Source organism: Sapajus apella, unplaced genomic scaffold, assembly GCF_009761245.1.
Source record: "Sapajus apella isolate SASKATOON/1434 unplaced genomic scaffold, GSC_monkey_1.0 scaffold13, whole genome shotgun sequence".
NCBI classification, from domain to species: Eukaryota; Metazoa; Chordata; class Mammalia; order Primates; family Cebidae; genus Sapajus; species Sapajus apella.
Genome location: NW_022436953.1, coordinates 29,066,072 through 29,092,119, shown reverse-complemented (window position 1 = coordinate 29,092,119; position 26,048 = coordinate 29,066,072). Strand labels below are relative to the sequence as shown.

The 26,048-nt window shown below is 43.7% G+C and overlaps 1 protein-coding gene across 3 annotated transcripts in view; it reads right to left on the bottom strand.

Annotated features, from left to right (window-relative positions):
- FANK1 (fibronectin type III and ankyrin repeat domains 1) overlaps positions 1-26,048 on the bottom strand; it is a 149,794-nt gene continuing 123,746 nt past the window's right edge. Inside the window, exons 3-11 of one of the 3 annotated variants that reach the window (XM_032281978.1) lie at positions 21,667-21,791; positions 14,247-14,328; positions 13,108-13,182; positions 12,238-12,303; positions 4,560-4,725; positions 1,025-1,168; positions 466-543; positions 329-373; positions 1-220 (exon numbers count right to left, since the gene is read on the bottom strand). In XM_032281978.1, coding sequence (XP_032137869.1) covers positions 155-220; positions 329-373; positions 466-543; positions 1,025-1,168; positions 4,560-4,725; positions 12,238-12,303; positions 13,108-13,182; positions 14,247-14,328; positions 21,667-21,791 — 847 coding nt within the window. In that variant the 3' untranslated portion in view covers positions 1-154. The remainder of the gene's footprint in view (positions 221-328; positions 374-465; positions 544-1,024; positions 1,169-4,559; positions 4,726-12,237; positions 12,304-13,107; positions 13,183-14,246; positions 14,329-21,666; positions 21,792-26,048) is intronic. The other 2 variants (XM_032281979.1, XM_032281980.1) reach the window with 2 other exon arrangements.

Sequence of the window (26,048 nt, the reverse complement as noted above, 5' to 3'; positions counted from 1 at the left end):
TTAGGTAAAAAGATGTATTTCAAAGTCGGAACACTGAATCTTCAACTAAATAAATAAATGTACAGCGCTCCAAGATGCAGAATTTCCCATCCCTAGATTAACAGTCACGTTTCACTTTGTTTTATGTGGATTTCGCAGATGAGTCGTGCTCTGATCAGCAGACAGAAGACTTCTCCGGCCTCTGCTTTTTTTTCCTTTCTTCCAATAAGGAGACTACACTCTAGATAAACAAAAACAGACAGGTGAATGTAATCCAGGATTTTGGTGGTTTTTCTGAGTCTTAAAGGGCTATGAAATTAGCCTTGATAGGCAGAAAGAGCATCCCAACCTGTCTGTCAAAAACTCTGGCCATTTCTAGGACACCTTTGCCGAACTGAAACAGGAAACAACAAAAATTTTACACGCTTATAAACGTTCTTTCTCCCCCTCCGAGGAAAACCTTTAGATAAAGATGGACTCATTTACCTCATTTGTTATACTTGCATCTGCCCCTTTGTCAAGAAGTAACTGAACTAACTCTTCATGATTATTTAACACAGCCACCTAGAAAACAAAACCCAGGGTGGTGTGCATGAGCTCCTCCCTCCAGGGCACACACAGCAGCAGGAAGCATGAGCCTGGCACGTGCGGAGTCCCAGCAGCCCCCTTGCAACCCACAAAGGGCCACCGTGGCTTCGCGTGGGCTGCAGGCACAGCGCTTCCTCTGCAGCTGCAACAGTAGCAACTCCAGGGAAATGGACTCTCCCTCTCTCCACGCTAAAACCAGGACAGAAAGCAGCTTGTTCTTTGTTTCACCAGATCTGTTTTGACCCCACAGTGGTCCTGGGGACAGGGGTTCTTTACTCCTTAAAGAAATGGTTGTAAAAAGACAAGAAACGTATTCTAGTAACGGCCTCATGCCCTTCTGAACAAGCCGACAGGGAACACACACACACAGTCAAAGCCAAGGGCTGGTGGAGGCGCAGAAAAAGCTCTGACCTTAATTCCATGCAGAAAACTGCCTATTTTGGGGAGGACGACCTACCATAAGAGGCGTCTTTCCATTTCTGTCCTTCACATTCACATTGGCCCCAGCCTCAATTAGAAGAGAGGCCACCCTCTGATTTCCCGACACTGCAGAGACTCTCATGAGTGGGGTCCATCCAGAACCAGTGTCCACTACGTCTACCTGTTGGGCCAGAGAAACAGCTGTGTTGAGCCCAATTTCTTTTCCTTAAAATGATTCGAACTTATAAAAGGAGTATTTCCTTGCCCCAGCGCCCAGACTTAGATAGCCGTCTTTCCACATTTGGTAGGAGTTCATTGCACTGTGCTAATTTAATTCACATTTCTATGCTGTGAGGACACATGTTAGAATTGCATTAGAGGGTGCTGAGAGGCCTCAGGGTCTCCCCACTGGCTTCTTCATCTACATCCTTTAAAGTAGAAAAAAGATGGGCTAGAAAAATTAACTGACTGACTTTCCACTTGGCCCCTGGAGCATTCTTATTCTCTCTTGACTAATTTTCCTCACCTAGCATTGATTTTTCTTACTTTTATGTATCGTTGTAAGCAGCTTTACATCCTTTCTGGAACAAGACAGTCATAATAACAACTTTAGGCAGAAGACCTACAGGTAAATACAGAACAACCAGATTCATTACACGAACTCTGTCTGAAAAGTCTGACTGATGCCTTCTCCAAAACAGCATGCACGTAATCAGATGGCTGTCTCCCGACTGTCTTCTCTACGCTGAAATCTCTCGGTTTAGTGTTCTAAAATAAAGATGTTAGATTAGGAAAATGTAAATGTTGTCTCTTCCAATTCCAATGAAGACCTCGCCAATCCATGAAGAGTGGTGCTGAAGATAGATACGTGTGTGTGCTCAGACACAGGTACACACATGCACGTGTGCATCTACACACTCATGCATACCATGTGCACACAAGCACACATGCACACGCGCGTGTGCACACACACACACACACAATCTGTTACAGAAGAATTACTCAAGGATGATCCATAGCTTTAGTAAAACATCAGAATGGAAGAACAAAGAATTTCCAGGAGATCTTGGGGGCACCTCAGGGTACTTCTATGTATAAGATTATCCACTGCAACATGGTTTGGATTTGCAGCTCTCCCTCATGCAAAGAACTAACCTGTGGGCAACACACTTCATTATATTTGAAGAATAATAAAATAAGCCTCATATTACATGATGCTTTATACAGTTTTCAACCCTCTTTACACATATTTTCTCTTTTGGTCCTAAAGGTTAATCAGAGGTAGGTATTTTTATTCTTGGTTTACAAATGATCAAACTGAATCTCAGAGAAGTGCCTTTTCTGAGGTCACATGGCTCATTAAATGCAGAAATGTATAAATAAGTCACCAAGTGAATAAGTCACTCTTAGTATATAATCATTACATTTCGGAAGAAGGTGGCAATGCCCTGATTGGCCCCCAAGTCCTTCCCATGGGCTTCAGAAGCATCAGGTGAGCCATCTGCCGAACATGGAGAGACTCATGTTGACATCATCCATCTGCCCCCAGGCCAGTCATGTGGAAATCTATAGTAAACACATCCATGCTTATTGTTCTGTCCTCTGCAAAGTAGTTCCAGTGCTTCAAAGAAGGATGGAATTTACCCCAAATTAGTGTGTTCATATCTGAAGCCCAGAGAGCCTACATTTCCAAAACTCCTGTATTTAAATGTTGATACCTGAGATTTGCCCTATTGTGCATGCTTTACTTTTCCTTTTCTTTGTTGTTTTTTGAGATGGAGTCTTGCTCTATTGCCCAGGCTGGAGTGCAGTGGCATGATCTCAGCTCACTACAACCTCCACCTCCCAGGTTCAAGCAATTCTCCTGCCTCAGCCTCCCTAATAGCTGGGGTTACAGGCACCCACCACCACACCCGGCTAATTTTTGTATTTGCAATAGAGACAGGGTTTCACCATGTTAGCCAGGCCGGTCTCGAACTCCTGACCTCAAGTGATCCACCTGCCTCAGCCTCCCAAAGTGCTGGGATTACAGGCATGAGCCACCACGCCCAGCCTGGATGCTTGACTTCAGCAAAGTACAACCTTCTTTTTCAATCACAGACTTTTACTAGGTGCAAAACCTGCCCAGAGTTGATCACAAACCAAACAAGCAGCATGTGGCTATCACTACCATACGTGGCACGTGGGCCCGGCTCTACCATGGAAGCCTACAGGCTCAGCCTTCTACCTCTCTCTGCCTCTCACAGGCTCTCTCTTCTGCCTCCCTGTCTCTAAAACAAGAGGAAAGTAATTCTCCAAAAGCAGCAGCAGGAACCAGGTAGATCCCATAACTGCAGCCTCACTTTCCCGCAATTACCCTTCAGAAACAATCTAGAACAAATCTACTGACATCTTCCAGGAGACATGGCTTTTCTCAATTTGAGTTGATTTTCCAGGTCATCGGCTTCATTTCTCAGCACCCTACACACCATCTGGCAGTCACGGATAGCACCGCACTTTGTCCATCGTTCTTTAGTTCCGTGCCTTGAAATTTGTAGCTAATTTCTCAACGTCTTGAACTAAAGCTTTCAAAATTATCAGCAGTTTCCATAATTGATCTAATTCTAATTACCCATCTTCAAATATCTGTAGAAGTCCAATCAACACTGCTTCTATTTGCTAAATCAAATTTGCACTTTCTGGTAACGTGAAATCAAAGGTAGACCAACTTGCCTGTTTCCAGGTAAAGACACAAAGAACTGAAATGATCTATTCTTGATATGGTCAGCCTGCTCTTTGGAAATTTTTTTTAATGACTAATCTTTAAAACAAACCAAGAATAAAAATTGTCTAATTTTAGAAGCAACAAGAAGCACAATAGCTGTAAGAGCTCTTAGTATCTTTCTATCTCCAGCACTTGAAATAATATCTGGTACATGCTCAGTAAAGCTTTGGTGAAAGACTAAATGAAGAGAGAAATAAGCCAATGAACAAAAGAACAAGCAGAATCATCAGGCCGGGTGCAGAGGCTCACACCTGTAATCCCAACACTCTGGGAGGCCAAGGCGGGTGGATCACTTGAGGTCAGGAGTTTGAGATCAGCCTGGCCAAAACGGTGAAACCCCATCTCTACTAAAAATACAAAAATTAGCCGGGCTTGGTGGCACATGCCTGTAATCCCAGCTACTAGGGAGGCTGAGGCAGAAGAATCACTTGAACCTGGGAGGCAAAGGTTGCAGTGAGCCAAGATTGCACCACTGCACTCCAGCCTGGGCAACAGAGTGAGACTCCATCTCAAAAAAAAAAAAAAAAAAAAAAAAAAAAAGGTAGAAGCATCAGGTCCAGCTCTGGATTCAGACCTGTTTCTCTTCCCTACACAAGATAAACCCCCACAACAATCTGAAAGCTCACTATCATGTCAATTCTACAATGATCTCTTTTCCCAAAGTTTCGGGGCTTTCTTGCTAAGTCAGAAAAATTTCTCCAGTATTTTTAAGGTTGACTAATCAAAGGCGCTGCCTCTGCTAGACCCCATGGAGCAGCATTTCAGATTCTTAACAGCGTGTGCGTGGTTAACAGGGCAGGACCCATACCTCACAGCCATCCTCGATCATCCACTCAATCACACTGCAGTGGCCTCCGTCTGCAGCCCAGTGCAGAGCTGTACAGCCTCCCAGGTCTCTCGCCTGCCAAGAAGCACCGTGTCTCCGGAGATATTTCACAACATCTAGGTGTCCCGCGTAGCACGCCAGCATTAGACTGCAGCATGTGGAAGAAGCAGCATTTGATGATAAGCACAGTCACCAAACAGCTCCACATTCTACCCTACCTGTCTCAAACCAAGAAATCCTAATTTGAGTGGAAAAGCCATGGATTTGCTCATATAAAACGTACACGTATCCATCAAGTGATGTACAAAATGTGGTATATCCATACAATGGAATCTTAGAAAGGGAGAGCTTCAAATATGAATGAACCTTAACACTGGGCTAAAAGATGCCAGACGTTAAAGGCCACATATTGTCTGACTGCATTTATATGAAATGCCCAGAATAGGCACATCAGTAAGACAGAACTAGCAGGTGAGTGGTTGCCTGAGGCTGAAGGGAAGGAGTAATGGGGAGTGACTGCTCAAGAGTACAGGGTTTCTTTGTGGGGGGAGGGGATGAATGTTCTGGAATTAGATAGTAGTAGTGGTTGCACAACTTTGTGAATACATTTTTAAATGCTGAATTGTATGTTTTAAAAGGTGAATTTTACGGTATGTAAATTATATCTCATAGTGACCATAACAGGGTAAACGATTGGATTTTAAAATATCCAAAGTCCATGATATTCAAAAAAGAAAAAAATATTCTTTTGACACTATTAAAGATAACTATCAAACCAATTCCTTATTCTAAAAATTGGTATTTAAGAAAAAAACTAAATATTTTGTTTTTTAAGGATAAAATGTAGTCCATCCCCAGTTGGTGAGCTGTTTTTCACAGAAGACTGCCAGCCAACAAATTTAAAAGTAACTCTGGAGTTAGAAAACCCCTTATTTGCAATTCCCAATTAAATAATTGATTCAGGCAAGGATCATCAGTGGATACTGAAATTACTGGATAAATGTTCATGGGCAGGCCAGGTGCAGTGGTTCATGCCTGTAATCCTAGCAATTTTGGAGGCTGAGGCAGGCGGATTGCCTGAGCTCAGGAGTTCAAGACCAGCCTGGGCAACATGGTGAAACCCCATCTCTACTAAAAATATAAAAATTAGCTAGGCATGGTGGTGTGAGCCTGTAATCCCAGCTACTCAGGAGGCTGAGGCAGGAGATTCGCTTGAACCTGGGAGGCAGAGGTTGCAGTGAGCCGAGATTGTGCCACTGTACTCCAGCCTGGATGACAGAGCAAGACTGTCTCCAAAAATAAAAAAAAGAAGTTAATGGGGAAGGGAATATTCACACAGCAATGAATTATTACCCCAAAGATTATTTTCTAAGTGTAATGGGAAAACTGTATCTTTACAAAAAAGAAAATTTGCTATCATCACTCTAAAAAAGTAATGAAACCTAGAGTCACTACCGGAGATCACTACCGGAGATCGCTACCCGAGATCGCTACCCGAGATCGCTACCCGAGATCGCTACCGGAGATCGCTATGGGAGACAACCTGCATCACAGGCTTCCCGATGGATGTAACCTGCAGTCACAACACTAGCTCTGAAGTATTCTTGCAAAAAGTATTAATCTGAGTCTAATTAAGCCTTTAATTTTTTTTTGTTTAATTCTTTAAAAAATTTACTTTGTTGCCCAGGCTGGTTTCAAACTCATGGCCTTAAGTGATCTTCCTGCCTGAGACTCCCAAAATGCTGGGGTTACAAGCATGAACAATGGCACCTGACGCAATCAAGTCCTTAAACCTGTCTTAACTTTATTGTTAATAAAGGGATAGAGGAACAAGTGAAATGCCTGTCCCACAGGCGGGAGACAGGCAAATCCAGAACATAGGACATTCTATAAGATAACTGGTCTGGTCTCCTCAAAGAGTCACTGCTATGAGAAAAAAAAAATTTGAGAAAGAGGACTGGTCTAGAATAAGAGAAACTAAAATGAGGGAATGGCCAGATGAAGTGTGGGAACCTCGAGTGGATCAGGGTCTCGCCCCACACCACCCCTCAAGTAAAGCAGTGGAAGAGCTTTGGGGAACAGGTAGGGAGAGCTGCATGGGTCCTTGTGTATCAGTGATATTAAGGAATTAGTTGAAGTGTCTCAGGTGCGATATGATAGGACTATTATGCAGGTTAATGACTGTGATTTTAGGAAACATTTTCTGATGTATTGAGGGGTGAAGGGTTATGCTATACTAATTTCAAAATAGTTCAGCAAGAATGAAAAAAAAGAAAAAAAAAAAAAGAAGAGGCAAATATGGCCAAATGTCAACTGCCAAGTCTAGGTGGTAGGTATACAGGCGTTTGCTGTACTGTTCTTTCACTTTCTCTAAATGTGTAAATGTTTCAAAATAAAGAGTTGGAAAATAAAACAGAAGATCTTCCCAGTAGGGAAATGTGTAAAGCCTCTGAGTGATAACTGGAAGCCCCGAAGGCAAGGCCCAGCTGAGCCAAGATGGGGCCAAACCCCTGCAGCCCCACATCCTCACACAGGCCTTCATTTCCTGGGGACCCCTAGAAGACAGTGAGCATGGTGCACCACCTGCCTGCCGAGTTTAGGGTGCTCATACTCCTTCCCAAACACTTGAAGGTTTTTAGAATGACCTTTGCTAAAGAAAGAAAACTTCATTTTTAAAATTACATTCAAATAGAACTCTAGCTATCTACATGATTTTTAAATAATGCTTTTCTGATTATAAAGTAAGGCATGGTACCTAGAAAAAAATATCTCATATCAGAGTCACACATAACCTGATCTCACTCACAGAGAACAAACTCTTAAGATTCTGCTGAATTTGCTCTAGGAGGGAAGGAGGATTGTCTAATAACCAGCCCCAGAGGCTCCAGATTGCCCAGCAATGAGCTCATTGAGACCAGGGGCTCTTCCTTCCCAGGGACAGGGACGGCCCTGAACCTGCTTCCCACCAGCAGAAAGCCACTAAGGTCCTCCAAGTGCCAAGCAGCTGGAGTCAGCCACCACCCCAATGGCCATCTGAACTCAAACTGCCTGGCACCTGCGGGGTCTGTTATCTGCTGCTTTACAAAAATGCCCTTCTCTGGTTCACACAACGCAATCCTGAGCACAGCACTGCAGGGCATCCCCCTGTGCCCAGGGCAAGCCCACCAGGAATGGAGGACCCGCCCCACTGGCTGGCTGCTCAGTCCCCTGCTATACTCCCAGCTCTACACAAAATCCCGTGCTTTCTCTCTTGTTCTATCTGTATGCTGTTCTTTTCTCCCTGCCTTTTAAAAAGTATTATATCAGTTTATTATTTCATATAGTTTCCTGTTTTCTTATGCACTGAAAACAGTATTTACATACTAAATATTCTGGCATATGAATATATCATAACTTCAATCGGTCCACTATTGTCAGACATTTAAGTTGTTTCAAATTTCTCACAATTTTAAATATATAACCTGCAGTTATATATTTATATATATGGATATAACCTGCAGTTATATATTTATATATATGGATATAACCTGCAGTCAAAACACTAGCTCCAAAGTATTCTTGCGAAAACTGTTAATCTGAGTCTAATTAAGCCTTTAATTTTTTTTTGTTTAATTCTTTAAAAAATTCACTTTGTTACCCAGGCTGGTTTCAAATTCATGGCCTTAAGTGTTCTTCCTGCCTGAGACTCATGAACGATGGCACCTGACGCAATCAAGTCCTTAAATCTGTCTTAACTTTATTGTTAATAAAGGGATAGAGGAACAAGTGAAATGCCTGCCCCACAGGTGGGAGACAGGCAAATCCAGAACATAGGACATTCTATAAGATAACTGGCCTGGTCTCCTCAAAGAGTCACTGCTAACACCCTTACTAGTGTTATTTGCATTTCTGATTGTTTCCTAAAAATGGGATAGCTGTGTCCATGAATGTGGCTTACTTTGGATGCACATTTCCAAATTGCTTTCCAGAAAGATTATACTAATTTACATTTCTATCAACTATATTTGAAAGTACAGGTATTTCACGGCATCTTTATCAACATGATTATTTTTTAATAACCAATTTGATAGGGAGAAAATATTTTATTACTAGTAATGTTAAACTTTTTTGTATAAATTGCTTATATTGATTCTGCTATAAATTGTCTTCTTGTGTAAACTGCTTTTTCTACTGTGTGTGCAGGCTGCTGTGGAGGATATGTATGGCCATACGTGTGTTCTATACATTAAAAATGCCATAATTTGTCTATAATACATTTGTAAATATCTCCCTGGAATGTCCTTAACATCATAATTTTTTTTAAATGTATAATCTTTTCCTTAATGACTCCTTCCAATGTGTTTATTCCTTTCTCATTACAAGCTCAAATAATTATGTGCCTGTGTTTTCTGGTAATTTGTTTTTATGGTTTTGTTTTTTACATTTAATTCTTAATTCATCTGGAATTTATTTTGGTGCATGCTATGAGACCAAGATCTAACTTGACTTTTTCCTTCAAACATCCTATTTTTCCAATACCTTCCTCATTGGTTTATGTTGCTTCCATCATCATACACCAGGTTCTTATGCAGATAGGGATCTATTTGAGGATTCCTATTCCATTCTACTACTTTTTTTGTTCCAGTATCATACTACTTTAATTACTATAATGTTATAAGGCATTTTAATAACCGTCAAGGCAAGTCCGTCCGCATTCTTCCTTGACAAAATAATATCAAAATTAGTAGATATTATCTATTTGTTCTTCTAGATACATTATAATCATTTTGACAGGCTCCCAAGAATAATTCCATTGGAGGCTGCACTGAACCTCCATGCGATATTTGAGAACTAAAAATTGTATAATAGTCAATCTTGCCATGCTGACGTATGACATGTCTTTATTTCTTAAATTTTTATATCACTCAGTAAGGTTTTTAGGTTTATTTTTTCATTCAGATTTCCTACTTTTCTTATTTTCATTCTATTTTATTTCCCCATTACATTTATTAACTGGTAATTGCAGGGATTTAAGAAAGTCTTGTCTTTGCCTTGTAGCTGTCCACTTTTCTGAGCCTCCTTATTAAGTCCAAGTTTTTGAAATCGATTCTGTTAGGTTCCACAGGAAAGAAATCATACCTCTTACCTCAGTTCATATCAAGTGGATCAGCCTTCAAAATACTGTCTAGTCATGAAATTACAAATTATATCTGTATGTACCATATGCCAGGAACTGTTTTATGCATTTTTCATATTAACTCGTTAAATGCCTACAACCTGTAAGTACTTCTATTATTCCAATTTTATGGACATGAAACTAAGGCACAGGGAGGTTAAGTAGCCTGCCCCAGGTCACACCACATCCTCAGAGGGATGAGGGTTTCACATCAAGTTTTCCACCACTCTCTTGGGCTTCACTACTAATTTTGGAAAGGAATCTGCCAATACTAAGAATGACACTGGCTGACTGATTAAAAAAAAAAAAACAACTTTATATGCTGCAATCAAAGGGATTCTTTATTCAACAGACACTCCCTGCCTCCCATGTGTCAGACACTGTTCAAAGGCTGAAAGCATCCTTCACTTTAAAAAATAAGACACTTTTTAATAAACATGCCAAGTTACACCCAATTTTTGTTTTGCTCTACACAGATAAAGGTTTTCACCTTTAATCCACTGATGGGAAGTGTTACATTAAAAGATTTCCTAATACCTTACCCTCTGGTATGGCCCTCATAGGTGGGATGGAAGAGATTTATAAATACCTACAACACAAACAAACAAACATACAAATAGCTTTTTTTCTGTTAATATTAGATTTTAGCAATAAGGTGATCCTCTGGAGAATTCCAGCTTCCTCTCTGCTCTGGAAAAGCCCAGGGTTATTATCAGTGACTAGAAAATCTCAACAGCTTCACTGGTAGAACAATGAAGCCACAGAGCCTAGATTGGAGGTAATTTTTAAATGAATTTCCCGTTTCTTGCATGGATATTGGTAATTTTTGATTTTCTGCTTCTTGGGTTGATTTGGTGGTTTAAATTCTTTTTCTCAGAAAAAGAATCCATTTCAATGGAATTATCTACTATTATAGACACAAACACCATTTTCTTTTCATGTTTACATTTTCTCTATAGCCATTGTTATTGTCCTCTTTCAAACTTCTAGGTTTTTTTTCTTTTTTCTTAGATGTACAAAAGATTGGTGTATCTTATTATATAGGTTTTTGTTTAAGAGGCAACTCTTACATTTCTCAAAAATCTTTAGTTTTTAATCCGTGTCTACTTTTAATTCTTTCATTTTTCCTGTTCTCCTTATACATTTTTCCTTTTCCCTTTTCAGACTTGACCATTCTTTTCAAACTTGGAGTTGACAGCTTAGTCTCAACTTTACCTATGAGTTATTTGGAAAAATACTTTTTAAATGTATAAGTGATATTTAAGATACTGTTATTTAACATCTGTTGCTGCATTGTGTCCAGAGAATGTAAATGTAGAAGACAAGCCTTCTGATTTGAGAAGTTAGTTGGGGTTTTCGAAATTTCTGGCCTGCCGCAGAAGGTCAGTTTTTTGGGGGTTTTTTGTGTTTGTTTTGTTATATTTTTTGGGGATGGAATCTCGCTCTGTCGCCCAGGCTGGAGGGCAGTGGTGCAATCTCTTGGCTCACTGCAACCTCCGCTTCCCAGGTTCAAGCTATTCTCCTGCCTCAGCCTCCCAAGTAGCTGGGATTGTGGGTGCACGCTACCACACCCGGCTAATTTTTGTATTTTTAGTAGAGACGGGGTTTCACCATATTGGCCAGGCTGGTCTCGAACTCCTGACCTTGTGATCCACCCACATCGGCCTCCCCAAGTGCTGGGATTATAGGCGTAAGCCACCACGCCTGGCCAGAAGGTGAGTGTTTGGCAGCTGTTCCATCAATGCCATGTGCAGTGCCCAAGCCCTGGTTCCGTGTGTGTCGTGACCACAGCCCCTGAAGCCGAGGCCTGGCATTTTGCTCACTGTTTCACCCAGGCACCAAGCACAGCACCTGGCAAGTAGTAATCAGTCAATAAACACGGGTGAGTCGGAATTAATTAATTCACTCCAATGACTAGACTCGCAAGTGTTTCTAGGTCTTTCAGAGCACTCTCATCTGTGCTTTACGTGCTTCGTGTTCTTCCCCTGAGCTTTTATTGTAATGTTCTCAGCCCTGCAAGGGGACCTGTACCCCTCACCTCAGGAAAGTGCTCTGGCTGTCTCTCTGGTGGCGATTTCTCTCTGCTTCTTTAGAAACAGCAAAGATTCTGGGTAAAGAGTGAGGCTAAAATGGAGCGGGGGGGCTGAGAGGCATGGGCTGCTGGGGACAGGCACTTGCGCCCATGCCCAGCACGGAGCTGGCGAGAGCTGCTCTGTAGCTGCCATTTCCCATGCACCGCGTGTTCACCAGGCACAGGCGCCACACCAGAGAAGTCACCACAGATTACAACAGATGCCCCCCTAAGCGCCCTGGTGAGCTGAAGCACAAGGCCATGCGAGCACGCTGGCTTTTAGCATCAACATCTTTCCCTGGGGACCCACTCACCTCTCAGGACTGTCCAAAGAAACTGAAAAAATGCTTGGGTGAAATCAGTCCTCTGGGCACAAGCCTAGCAACACAATTCTGAGAACATGAGCACATTTTTGGTCATACCCCACCTCCTACCTGTCCTTGCCACTTCCATTCTTCAGATTCACGTCTGTGCCATTAGAAACTAGGATTTTCACAAGCCTAAAGGAAACAAACTTAACTGTAGCTAAATAAGTCACCTTGATCACTCAGAGCCCACAACAGTCCAGTAAAAATGGGTAACGCAGTATCCAAGATGCATCTTTGCGACAGTTTCTTCCCGGCACCTTCAAGAAGCCAGCTGGTTTTAAAACCAGGCATCACTAAACCAGAAAACTACCTCTTCATTCCAAATACATGGGCTTTCACCTTTGACACGAGTTATTCATTAAAATCAAACTAAAGCACATGAAGCACATTGTGCTACCGAAATGGTTCACTACCCTCTGAATGGCCATTGTTAAAATATTTTTAAATGGTAGCATTTAATGAAAACACATTTCTATTTTTTTCAAATGGCATTTAATTAAAATATAAATGAAAATAAAGCATTAATAATTATCTCTATGTGGAACAGATAAGAGTGTATCTGTGAAAATTATATCTTAGCAACCTAGCAGAAAGTTTTCCAGAATAAGCCTCTCTTTACATTTTTTAAAAAGAGAAATTCGAATTCCAATAACCAGTTTTCCAAAAACATATAAAATATATTGCATGTAATTAAATGGTTACCTTTCTTCCTCAACATACGATTACATGTCTTACATTCTCTCCTGCATGTTGTGTAACTTGATTATAACAGCTGGATTTCGAAGCCATCATATGGTATGGTTTGGCGGACACAAAAGAAGTGGGGTTCCTCTATGGCCCTTTTCCCTCCCAACCCTATCCTGACCAGAGCCCTTAAATAAAGTAAAAAGTTAAATCCCCAAGAGAGATTTTTTTAAAAAAAAGGAAAAGGCATACCTGATGTATCCTTTCTGGGCAGCAACCATGAGAGCGGTAAAGCCAAACTTATTGGGAACATCAACCTTAACATGGCTTGGGAAAAACACAGAGAAAAGAGATGAGCATGCTCCGTATAGCTCCTGCAGATTCAAAGCTGGTGGTTCTCATGGAGCTTAGGTGGCTAACATGACTCATGTTACTAATTTCTTCAGGGTCATTAAGTCTTTTCTTGTCTTAGACTGCTAAGAATCTTCTAAAATAGATCCCTAATATTCTACAAGATTCAAATGCATAATAAAAGAGAAAATTGTTGTAATTTCATTTAAAATAGGCACTCTCTTCGGCTGAAAGCTATTATGCCATCAGACAAAGCACTGTCCGACAAACACAGCTCTTTAAGATAGCTGAGGACGGTATCTTCACTGCTGACTCTCAGCTTCACCGAACATGAATCTGTATATTGGTGGAGACTCAGGCTTTATCCCTTGCCTCGCATCTCACCTACCAGGTGGAGGGCAGTGCTGTTGAGAGAAGAAAACAGAGGTCTTCACGCCCATGCTCCAGCATAGCTGCTTTGGCTTTTTGTGGGAACCTTCTCTTAAGAGCTCCAAATTACAGAGCTGAAATTCAAAAATGACTTGTCTTCTAGGGTACTCAAAACTATTGATTCAAAAAGAACCTAGGTAACATCGCCTACTTTTCATTTAGGAGGCAGCTTCAAACATCTCATCTGAAGCAGCTGGATTCACCATTTTCCCTCTAGTGTTATATCAACCTTTTAAATTAGAAAGCAGTTGATTTGGTGATTCCCTCATTTCATCAGAAATTAGACATGGGCATTTGGGGGTGAAATTTGCCTAAATGGCTTGTAAGCAAGAGACAGAAATTATTTCTGGGAAGAAAATAGGACACCCAGCCTTGTCATTTCCTTTTACAATTTCTATTACACAATTATGAAATTTAACATTTACCTGGGGCTTCAGGAGCATCTTTATTAACTATAGTTTACTAAGTCACACCAGTCACCTGAGATCCATTCCGGAGGCAGTTTCAAAGGCATGGGAAATTTTAGGAAAACAAAGTGAAGCTACTGCATGTATGTTTCTACACATTTCATAGGCATGGGAGAAAAAAAAACACCGGCTGAGTTCTCTCACCCTCCTTGAAGTATTCGGACAAGCAAATCTTCATCATTCACACTGACAGCCCGATGAAAGTGCTCACTACTTATGGGCTCTCCTGGAGAAATGAGATGGAAGGCAGTCATCCAGAACATCAGGAAAGGAGACTCCTCCTTCTCCTCCTTGCCATCTTCCTCCTGTGGCCTTCAGGGGATCATCTCCAAGAAGGCGCTTGGCTAGTCCTGTAAGTACATCTTACATTTCCTACTCAACTGCCTTTCTTACCCAAAAAGACCTTGTTTTCACATACTAAGAGAACATTTTGACTGACCTAAAGGCTTGGGACATTTTCAAGTTATAAAGTGTTGCTTTGTGAATGTTATTTTGATATTTGGAAATAATCCTTTCACATTTCATAAGACTTAATAAATGTCCCCTACAAGCAAGGGAAACCTCAGCCATTGTCACAACGTGCTAGTTTTATTTGCCAAAGAGATGTTAAACTACTTGGATAAACAAAAAAGGACAAAGTGCTTTAACATTTGAAATTAAACTTTTCAGTTCTTCCCAGGAATGGCCTTGTCTGCTCTGAGCTTGTGGGGGCAGAAGGGCTTCTACCCACAGGGAGGTAGGGAGGTAGGGAGGTGGGGAGCCCTGGGAGAAACTCCAATTAGGGAGAGAGCTTGCCCAGGGGAGTCCAGAAGCCTGAAAGAACAATGGGCAACAGCAGGGGAGGAGGGCGTCCTTTGTACAGGGGACATTAGCTCTCAGGGAGGCCAGCAGGCAGAGGGAGAAAAAAGGGTTATGTGGATGCTGCCCTTCTTTCTAGGCCTTTATAGTTTCATTTGTCCTTATTTTACACCTTCTGATTTTAAAAATTATCACCATTAAGCGTAAATGAAATAACACAAGTGAAGCGCCTGGAATAGCACCTGGCACGTCGTAAGCACCCAGCACACACCTGTTGTTGCTGTGACAGTAGTGGCAGCTGCCATCATCCGTGGATACAGCCCCACCACCTCTTATGTTCTCCAGCTGTACGCCCAGCCCCTCACCCGCACTCGGCAAGCGTTTGAGTGCATAATTCCTGGTCTAAGTAACCTCAAAGGTCTCATTCACTCACTCAACAAACCTAAGTAATGTACATGCCAAGTCCTGTGCTAAGTCCTGTGCTAGGCTCTAGGGGATTAGCATGAAAAGAGCTAACCATTAGCTCCCATGCTCATTTACGCTGTAGTGCCCACTTTCAGCCCGTTATTACTCTAAACTCTGAAAGAAAATATCCACTCCTATCCTAGCCTCCCCCACTGCACCCCACACTGCCTCCTGGGGCTCATTCATCCTCCCTCTTACAGCCTGGTCCAGAGAGATCAGCAGGCCTCCCTCTTCCTGCTCCTTATGGTAGAAAGTCTCTCTGGGGTATCAGTTCCTGGGCATAGGAGACACTTTTCTCTGGGTTTCCCTGGAGGGTTTCAGTGGTGCACAGCGACTTGGGAAACATGCAAACTGGGAAACAGTGAGACAGGAGAATAAAGGGATTTCTACCAGAATGATCTGTAGCTGAGACCTTTTCCTTTCTTTCATAAAGATAAATTTATGCCAAGTTTAAATTATTTTGAAATAACAATTTTGTCTGCTAGAGTTTGCCAATCTCTTACACATTTTTTTTTAGCTACATTATACTTCCTTTTCATCGTTCCACACGTTTTTTAGACCAAAAGCTTCAAATAAAAGTCGCATGATAACCTGCCCAAGGCCAAGGCTCACAGCTGTCCCTGGCCTTCCAAGGGAGGTCAGGCGTTGCCCAGGGGTCTCACTAGAAGGGCTTAGGAAGGAGCGGGGTTTTATGCCCCAGAGGACATGTGGCAATATCTGGTGACATTTCTGGTTGCCACAACTAAGGGGATGGTGCACTGACACCCAGAGGGTAGAGGCCAAAGAAGCTGCTGAACATCCACAGTACACAGGACAGCCCCCCACAACAGAGAGCCATCCAGTCCCCACATCCACAGTACTCAGGACAGCCCCCCACAACAGAGAGCCATCCAGTCTCCAAATGTCAGTAGTACCAAAATGGGAACACTGAACTAGATAATGAAGGGCTTAAAATTATCACACGTCTCATCTACATGTAGGTGGACGAACTAAACCCATAGCTTGTTTCCCTTTATGTTACTAACCAGGAGATGAAAGGTGGTATGTTTATAAAAGTCTCTGTTATCCCACCAGAAAGGTGCCATTTTCTCCTCATCTCAAACTTCAACTGCCACTAAAAATATAAAAACAAGTCATTTGGATAGAAGCACCTGTAACAACATATAAAACTCATTCTAGCCGGGCGCGGTGGCTCAAGCCTATAATCCCAGCACTTTGGGAGGCCGAGGCGGGTGGATCACGAGGTCAAGAGATCGAGACCATCCTGGTCAACATGGTGAAACTCCGTCTCTACTAAAAATACAAAAAATTAGCTGGGCATGGTGGCGCATGCCTGTAGTCCCAGCTACTCAGGAGGCTAAGGCAGGAGAATTGCCTGAACCCAGGAGACGGAGGTTGCGGTGAGCCAAGATGGCACCATTGCACTCCAGCCTGGGCAACAAGAGCGAAACTCCGTCTAAAAAAAAAGAAAAAAAAGAAAAAAAAAAAACTCATTCTATTTCTACTAAGTCGTACAATGTGTGGTATCCTAAATCAAATCCTATCAGTTAGGCTGTATGTAGGATTTTTATACCATCCTTTTAAAATTCTCCTCCAAACCACAAGACTAAGAGTCAGAAGGGCTGAGTGGTCCAAGGCTGCCCAGTTAGGAGAGGGCAGGATCAGAGCCAAGGCCAAGTCTTTCATGAGGCTCACTCCTTCCCTTTAGTATTTAGTAAATGCTGCAGTATCAACCAATTTATTATATGTCTCCATGCTTATTAAATTTTGAATACAGATGAACATCTTAAGTAAATGTGATCCTCCCCCAAAGTGTTAAAAGAAAGGGGATACCTAAAAATCTTCCAGAAAGTGCTAACTGCTTGAGACGTTAGGTTCTAAGTACACACCCCCAACCACCTCTCTACCCCGACCCCCCACAGCCTCAATCTTACCTGAATGACCAGGCTCTGGAGGGGGAGGGGGGACACACACTCCCTACAGCATCCTAGCCAGGAAGATCTGCAGCATGCAATGGTTGGAAAATGAAACAAGTTCACTGCATGCTTATAAGCTTGAGGACCATTTATAGCAAAGACCAGGGCTTTTGGTATTAGGATATAATCAATGTCATGTCAATTCCAGCTTCCGCAAGAGGTAATGAGCACTTCACAGCTTACTCTAAGAACAAAGGGACACCTCAGAGAAGAGAGGGGAATGACTTAATTGTTCCTCAGTCCTTGCTTGCTGAGCAGTAACCTCCTTTCTGGGGTGTGAGAGCTCTTTCTCAGCGTTAACCATCCTCCGCTACTACCAGGAGGGGAAGGAGGGACTGAGGATTAAACTGGAACCTGTGTGAAGCAAAGAGGCACTGAAACATCTCCATTTACATGAATTTGACAAAGAAACAGAAAAGAAATGAAAAAACCCTTGTTTTCAGTACACAGCAATTCTTTCTACTCCCACTATCAGCAGGAGTCCTGCAGAACAGAGAGGAAATTCAAGGGTGAACAGAATGTTCCATTCCTCCCACCCCTGAATCCTTCAAGACTTTGTGGGCCTGGCCCAAGGGAATGCTATCAATAAGTGCAACTGAATATATTTTAAAGGCTGGCTGTTGCTTTGTGGGTTTGTTTTTGTAGTGTTTACCCTGAGTGCTGCAATTACAAATATCAAACTGATTCTACCCATGGTGAGGATGTCAGCCCATACTCATGTAAGCCAGATGGAACTCACCAGTCAGGGCCAGGTGAGCAGGGACACCAGTGAGGAGAAGGGCAGAGCAGGGCAGAGTGGGCTTGAGGAAGCCATCGCTCATGTTCTCTAACAGGGTCATTTAGCTGCAGATGTACCAGTAGATAGTATAATGTGGTGATAACCCCTTTCTTGGTGGAATTTTAAGTCTTTATTAAAAGCAGTGAATAAATCAGGAGCTCATTGGAGAAGATATTTGCCAATTAACAAGTAGCAGCTGTTTTTCTTTCTTTATAAGGGCCCAACTGATTAAAATTGTATGCCTCATTTAAGCAAGAATCTCGTGTACTTTACCTGGGGAGAAAAAAAGGCTGTACATTCTTTATTCAAACAAAGTGCATGCCTCTGTGATTCATTAAAACACTCTGAAACTGAATACAAATTATCACCACACAGAAGCATTTGCACTTGCTCTGTATCATGTGCACATTTTTAGTTCTTTGTTTAGCATGATCTGCCTCCTTAGGAGAATCTGCTTTGGATATTATAAATATGTAACAATAGCTTAAGGGAGCTACAGCCAGCCCGCAGAGGCAACAGCCTGCCCCAGCCAGGAGGAGGAGGACACCTCATCCTCACCACCTAGTACAGCCCCCTTGAGGCTGAGAAGGCTTCCTGGCTGCAGGCAGTGACTCTATTGTCTGGCAGTGAAATGGCCAGGATCACTTCCCAACACACACACACCCCTGGTCACCACCTCACACTCATCCCTGCAGGCCTCATCTAATCACTCATGGAAGCCGTAAAGACAAACACCCTGCGCCAGCTCTCCATGGCTGCCTCTGGAGCCAGCTCAGTGAGAAGGCACACCTGGCCCACAGGCACAGCCTGATCTAGTTTGGCTGTGTCCCCACCCAAATCTCATCTTGAATTGTAGCTCCCATAATTCCCATGTGTCAAGCCATGGGAGGGACCTGGTGGGAGGTAATTGGATCATAGGGTTGGGTCTTTCCCGTGCTGTTCTCCTGATAGTGAATAAGTCTCATAAGATCTGATGGTATTATGAAGGGAATTTCTACTGCACATGCTCTCTCTTGCCTGCCGCCATGTAAGACATGCCTTTCCTCCTCCTTTGCCTTCCACCACAGTTGTGAGGCCTCCCCAGCCATGTAGAACTGTGAGTCCATTAAATGTCTTTCCTTTATAAATTACCCAGTCTTGGGTATGTCTTTATTAGCAGCATGAGAACACACTGATACATAGCCCTTCCTAAAAGAGCTTCAAATGGTACGTCAACCCCATGTAAACTCAGGCCAGGAGATCCAGAAGCCCCTGTCCTGGCTTTGATGTGCTATTAAGAGGATGCTAGAGGCCACCTGAAGCTGACCATGGAAGGCTGCAGAACAACCATATTCACCTTCACCTGGAAGGTTCAGGTAGACTCTCACTGGCCAGTGGAAAACTAATCCATCTCCCAAGTGACATAAACGCAACCTGAGAAAACCATTGTTTCTTTTCATACTCTTTATTCTGCCACTGGTCCTTAATTCATCATCCATCCATCCATCCATCCAACCATCCATCCATCCATCCATCCATCCATCCATCCATCCAGGATCTTCTTTTTTTAGAGAAAGAGTCCTGCTCTGTTGCCTAGGCTGGAGAGTGCAGTGGTGCCACCATACCTCACTGTAGCCTTGAACTCCTGGGCTCAAGCGACCCTCCTGCCTTGGGCCATAGGCACACACACTGACTTATTTATTAAGGATCTCCCACAAGCTAAAGATGGCCGATGCATCACCCACCCTTTCCAAGCCCACAGTGTAGGTGGGAGGCCAAAAGGTAGACAAATATGTAGGAGAAGGTGCAAGAAGTGTTCATACAGGTGGGGGAATACTGCTCTGTACCTGGGGAGGAGGGAAAGCATGCGACAGAGGGGAAAGCCACACGAGAAATCACCCCCACCATGCTTGCCCAGGGAGCAGGCTCAGTGAGCACAGCAATGGAGTGGGTGCTCCAGGGAGGAAGGGCAGAGTTGGGGGAGTATGGAGTGGCAGGAGGCCTGTGGGTGGGTGAGGACAGCAAGAGGATGGGAGGGAGCAGAAAGGTAGCCTGGGACGGCATCCTGGCCAGGGAGGCCTGGCGAGTCTCTGTTCACAGGCGTGGCCACCTCTTCTCCTGCCCCTTCTCCTGCTCGCCCTCTGCCTTCCTTCAGAACGCAAAGCTCATGTTCTGCCTTCTTTGCTTTCTCTTAAAAACCCCAAGGGTAAATACCTTCCATGTAACAGCAAACGTTCTCAACACTGCCAGATGAAGGAACAAGCCCTGTTTCTTACCCTGAATCCCCAAAGTTGACCATTTCACATCACAAGTGTCCTCTGAAAGTGTGTTTTTCTTTTTTTTTTTTGGGGGGGGGGGACGGAGTTTCACTCTTGTTACCCAGGCTGGAGTGCAATGGCGCGATCTCGGCTCACCGCAACCTCCGCCTCCTGGGTTCAGGCAATTCTCCTGCCTCAGCCTCCTGAGTAGCTGGGATTACAGGCACGCATCACCATGCCCAGCTAACTTTTGTATTTTAGTAGAGACGGGGTTTCACCGTGTTGACCAGGATGGTCTCGATCTCTTGACCTCGTGATCCACCTGCCTTGGCCTCCCAAAGTGCTGGGATTACAGGCTTGAGCCACCGCGCCCGGCCCTGAAAGTGTGTTTTTCACAGCTAAACTCCCAGTTTGCTAAATTCAGATCCTGTCTCCTAATGCCATGTCTGCAACTGAAGGTACTCAAAAGCCGAGTTAACTTTAGTCTACACAAAAATTGTCGTGAAGAAATGCCTAAAGGATATAGTTGAAAGCCACAGAAAGCACATATGTCCAAGCCAAATGCTACATCGAATGAAATGGAAAGATAACTTTACTCACAAAAGCAAAGTTACCTTTGTGCAACCGAGAAATGACTCACCTGTGTTTTTCAGTGGGTGGGCCAGGGAGAACACCTGTGACCATCCTAATTTTTACCACATTCTTTCTCAGAAGTGGCCCTGGACAGAGCATCTTTAAAATATTCAACCCAGAGACAATCTTAAAACTCAGCCGGCTGAAGGGCTCAGAGGCCTCCACGTGGAGCTCTCCCCCTCACAGGGTTCTTCGTGGATACAGCAGCTCCCTTGGCCCTTCCTCACTCACTGTGACCCCAGCAATCAGGTTCATGTGGCGAGTTAAGTCTCACACCCTGGGCTAGTCAAGATGAACAAGATGCTGAACAGAGCTGCTCACCCAAGGACGCCCAGGCAGGGGGCCTGCTTGGCTCTGTGGGGACACTTAGGCTTTCCCAGCCCTCCTCCTGTCACCCCTCACCTAAAAAGATGACTCCACCCTTTTGTGCTGAATGACTACTAGTAGGAGAGTTCTGGCACAAAAAACAGCTCTCCCAGTTTGAGAGAGCATCATTAGACTTCCCTGACATTACAGGTTCTGGCGAGGCCCAACTAGTAAATGTGTTGCAGTGTTTAAAATTGGAATCATTTTTGCTTCTGGTAAGGCAGAACAAGAGGCAGAGTATTTTATCTCTAAACTGCTTGTCATCTCCACTGATCTACAGACAGGTGAGCGCAGAGGGTCTGAATACTCACTGGTTGTAGACACTGAGACGAGTGGGCTGTACTCACACTCCCCAGAGGGGCTGGTGACCTTCAGGCGAAATCTATATAGTGTCCTTGGTTCCAGACCTTCAACAACATGCTTCGTTGCATATCCCCTAGACAGGAGGAAACAAACATGCTGAGGACACCAGGTAACCTAGCCCACACGCTCTGATGAGACACGAGAAGAGCAGGCGGAAGTGATTTTCCTTCTATTTCCAGGACAGAGCTGATGGATCCTGCTTTGCTGAAGTCCTAGAGAATAAAGGACAGGTCCCACATGGTGCCTCTCTGTCCCATTGAGCCTAGCCCAGGGCCTGACACATAGCTAGCATGCAGTTTTGTACTTTTGAAAAACAATCATGTTAACCGTGATATCTGTCCTCAAGTGACAAAGTTTTATATTTGAAAGACATGACAGGCAGTCAAATCATACACACGTTATTTTCAAGTGGGGCCCATCGAGTGGTGGGAGCCATCGAGTGGTGGGGGCAGTGAGGTTCATACACGGCCGCATAACTACTGCGGGCAAAATACCACTGCAGGGCAAGGACCTGAAGAAGTCACATGCAAGACTGCTTGTAGCCCATGAACAGCTTCTAGTAGAGCTGGGAGCTCAGGCAGCACATGGAAGACAGTGCTAATATCATGCCCCATGGTCAAGTTCATCTTAGGAATGTTTGTGGGAAATGGATGCTGAGCACTTCTGGGATAGAGACTCACGATGGAAATCCACACACCTCCAGAGGGAAGTAGTACTGAGTCTAATCATGTGCAGCCTGCAAAATGAGCACCAAGACATGCGGTTAGGCAGTCTGCCTGCCTGCTAGGATGATGCTGGGACCCAGCAGAAGTACTAAGGTAAGATCTCACCCTCTGCTTGTCAGCAGGTCCCAGGAGCCTGGCTTTGACTTGGCATGCATTCTATAACATCAGGTCTCCAAAAGTTGAAAGAGCCATACATGCTTCCCAATATTACCCAAAGCCTCTATATTACCCATTTCTCTTTGCTGCCAACATTTTTTATTCTTATCTGACTAAACTCCATGTATCCTTTCGCAAATCCTAGCTCTCTAAATTGTTATCTTCTACTCAAAGTCTTGGTTTTTGAGAAAGAGAGAGAGAGAGAGAGAGAGTGAGTGTGTGTGTGTGTGTGTGATTTCCAGCTCTTTCTTCTTTCCTGCTTCAACACTCAATCTGGTTCTTGTTCTCTTCCCTTGGACCATTCTCCATAGCCCCTTAGATGCCAAGGTTACCACTGTTTCCTCCTATTTTTTTTCCTGTCTCTAGTTTTCCTTTTATTCTCAACAGACCCTCCCAAAATACCAGAACCATTCTATGGGATTCACAACTAATTTTTCAAGGATGATTACATGCAACTAAATATGTATACATCAATTCTATTCTGGGCTATGCAACGAGTGTATCTCATGCCCATTATTTGCAAGGTGCTGAGACAGGCTGGGATGCAGCCCTGAGCCAGCTCAGGGCCAAAATGAACCTGTCAACACTAAGTTGACCCCAACTTTCTACTGATGGGGTGACAGGAAGAGGGGCATCAAGGACAGTTGGGAAGGGAAGCTGGGCAAGGGTGAAATGCCAGTACTGGAGTTAGCATCACCAATAACACCTGAAAAAACCCGACTTCAGATCTGGGCCGGGTGGGTGAGCTAATGCCTCATCTAATCATCAAACAGCCTTGCCCACTCGCTCCCAGCCCCCACCAGATTTTTTTCCCTGAAGGACAAGGCATGGCATTAAGTGTGTGGCTAAAGAACAGACCCAACACTTGTCTAGAGGGAGGAATATCTCCAAAGGCGAACCCAGAAGGGCTTCTAAGTTCCTTCTGCCAAACTCAACCATCAAACAAGTAATTCCCCCACTGAGGAACAGGCACAGGCAGGAACAGCCATCTGAGGAAAGGGTACAGGGCAGAGGAGGTGAGGTAGCAGGAGAGTGTCCTCTGGTAGAGTTATCTCTGATGTCAAGTGAGAAATGGTATAAAGGACTTCCATGACAGACAGGCAGACATCTCCCAGGCAGTCTGAGAAAGCGGCTCCCCAGCCGGGTTGGAAGGACACACAATGCCTGAGAAAGTCATGGTCTAGGCGCTCTCATTGCTGTGAGTCAGGGTGTAGAAGAGTCTGGCGTGTCCAGGAAGGAGGTTCCTCCGTGAAATCTGGAGACAACTAACATCATAATTCTAACTCTAACATTTAACAGAACTTTTTTTTTTGAAAACTAGAAAACATTTACAAAGATCTTCTTTACTTGACGCTTCTTTCCTTTCTTAAAATGTGACATTGTAAGGTAAAATCAAAATCAAGTACTGAACATTTACTGATCCTTTTTTTGCATCACAAAGTCACTTGAGGCACCAAATCCAAATGACTTCTTGGGTGTAGCGCAAGCAGAGCCAAGAAAAAGACAAAGCACATCAAGACACCTCCGACCACGTACGTGCCTCTGCCTCCCTCTGTGCTGGTGGATTCAGCCTCCTAACTGACATCATTTGTGCTGGAAACACATTTTTCTTCACCTTCAAGAAGCCAAATGTGCTGGAAGTCAAGCTGTCCTCCACAGTCCCTACCATCCCTGCAGGAACTTGTTCCTCTCCACACGGAGCTAGAGTCTAGTTCCTCTCCCTTTGAACGGAATGGAATGTGGTGGAAGTGCTGCTGTACAGCTCTGGGTCTGGGCCTTAAGACGCCCAGAAGTTGCTGCTTCTCCTCCCTTGGAAGCTGACCATCATGTAAAGAAGTTCAGCTTCCCTGGTGGAGAAAGAGGCCACCTGGTAAGATAGTCAGCGGAAGATCCAGACCACAAGGGAGATGAAGAAGCCCAGCCAGTCTCCTGTTGTCCTGGCCATCTCAGCTGATGCATCACACCTGGGTGAAGCCATTTGGATCTTCCAGCCCCAAGAGAGCTGCAACAGCCAAGACCACATGCGGCATCAAGCCATCAACACCCTAGCCAAATTACAGATCATGAGCAAACACATGACCATCCCTGCTGTAAGCTGCTAAGTCTGGGGCTGGTTTGTGATGCAGCAGACGACTGAGGTAGTATGTATCAACAAAAAGGAAACTGTAAGAAAGACAATGAAGAAATAATACCAATGGCATTACAACCCTTCAATCCAGAAACCAAGAAGTAGATAGGTGTTAAAAGTTGATACAAATACATTTACCATAAAAGTGAAAGCTGTAAAACTAAGATAAATATTCAGAAAAACTGCCTGGGCTAAAAAGTAATAACTTTTTTTTTAAACAAAAATGTATCAGCCTGGCACAAAGTAGTCTTGTGAGTAGGTAAATTTTGATGTTAAATGAAAATAGGCCCATGAATACTTATTTTAGTCATAGAAACTGAGCCCTCAACAATGTGTGGCATCTGAAAAGATTTTTAGAAGTTCAATGAGAATATAATATCCAAGCCTCACTGGAATTCAGTGCAAGGTGTCAAAGACTTAGCGTAGTATTAAACCAAAATAAAACCAGAAGTGCTCCCAATAAAATCCAGTATTGCTGAATATCATAAGGTCACCCTGAAGCAAATGGTACCTCCATAACCCCTGGAAAGGGTAATAACCAAAATGTGTTAGAAACCAGATGTTACCAAGCACACTTACGGAAGGCTGAAGACTCTCACATCACTAGAGATGGCTCCAAAGAGTACAAAAGACACAGCAGGAACCCAGGTCACAAATGTCCACCTGGGTACTCCACAATGATTACCATACAGGTGCAGGGGACTCACAAAAGCAGTTCATCGAACCCGTGGAGAAGCACAACTTTCCCTAGACATGATAGCTTAAGAAAATGAAAGAATCTTGGAACTATTTCCACAGTAGAGGAAAATATACAAACATGTAAAGCATATCCTTGTTTTTATCAGTCAATAAGCAAATGTTTGACACGAGAGCTGAGCAAATATGAAACGTAAGAAGCTAAATATTGAAAAGCCCAAAGACTCAAGTTACCAGACTTCCCTTTCTTCTCCACACTCCCTCTGCCAGAATTCCAATCCAGCCTCATGCTGATGACTCCAGAGTCTGTCACTCCAACCCAGACCCTTTCCCTGGCCCTTTCTTCCCCAACAGCCTCCTTGACATCTCGGCTTCCCAAACCAAGCACCTACGCCACCCACAGTCTTCCTCGGTTATCACAGTTGCTCAGGCCAAAAGCCTGGGTGCCTCCTGCAGAAGTCTGGATCGTTGTTCAGGGACGTGAGGTGCCCTCCTGCAAAGATCCCACCTCCCTGACCTATTGAACTTGGACATGGCTGCATGTCTTGCTTTGAGCAATGAAGTATACACAGAAGTAAAGTATGTCATTCTGGGTGAAAGCTTCAAGGAACAGCGAGCCATGCTC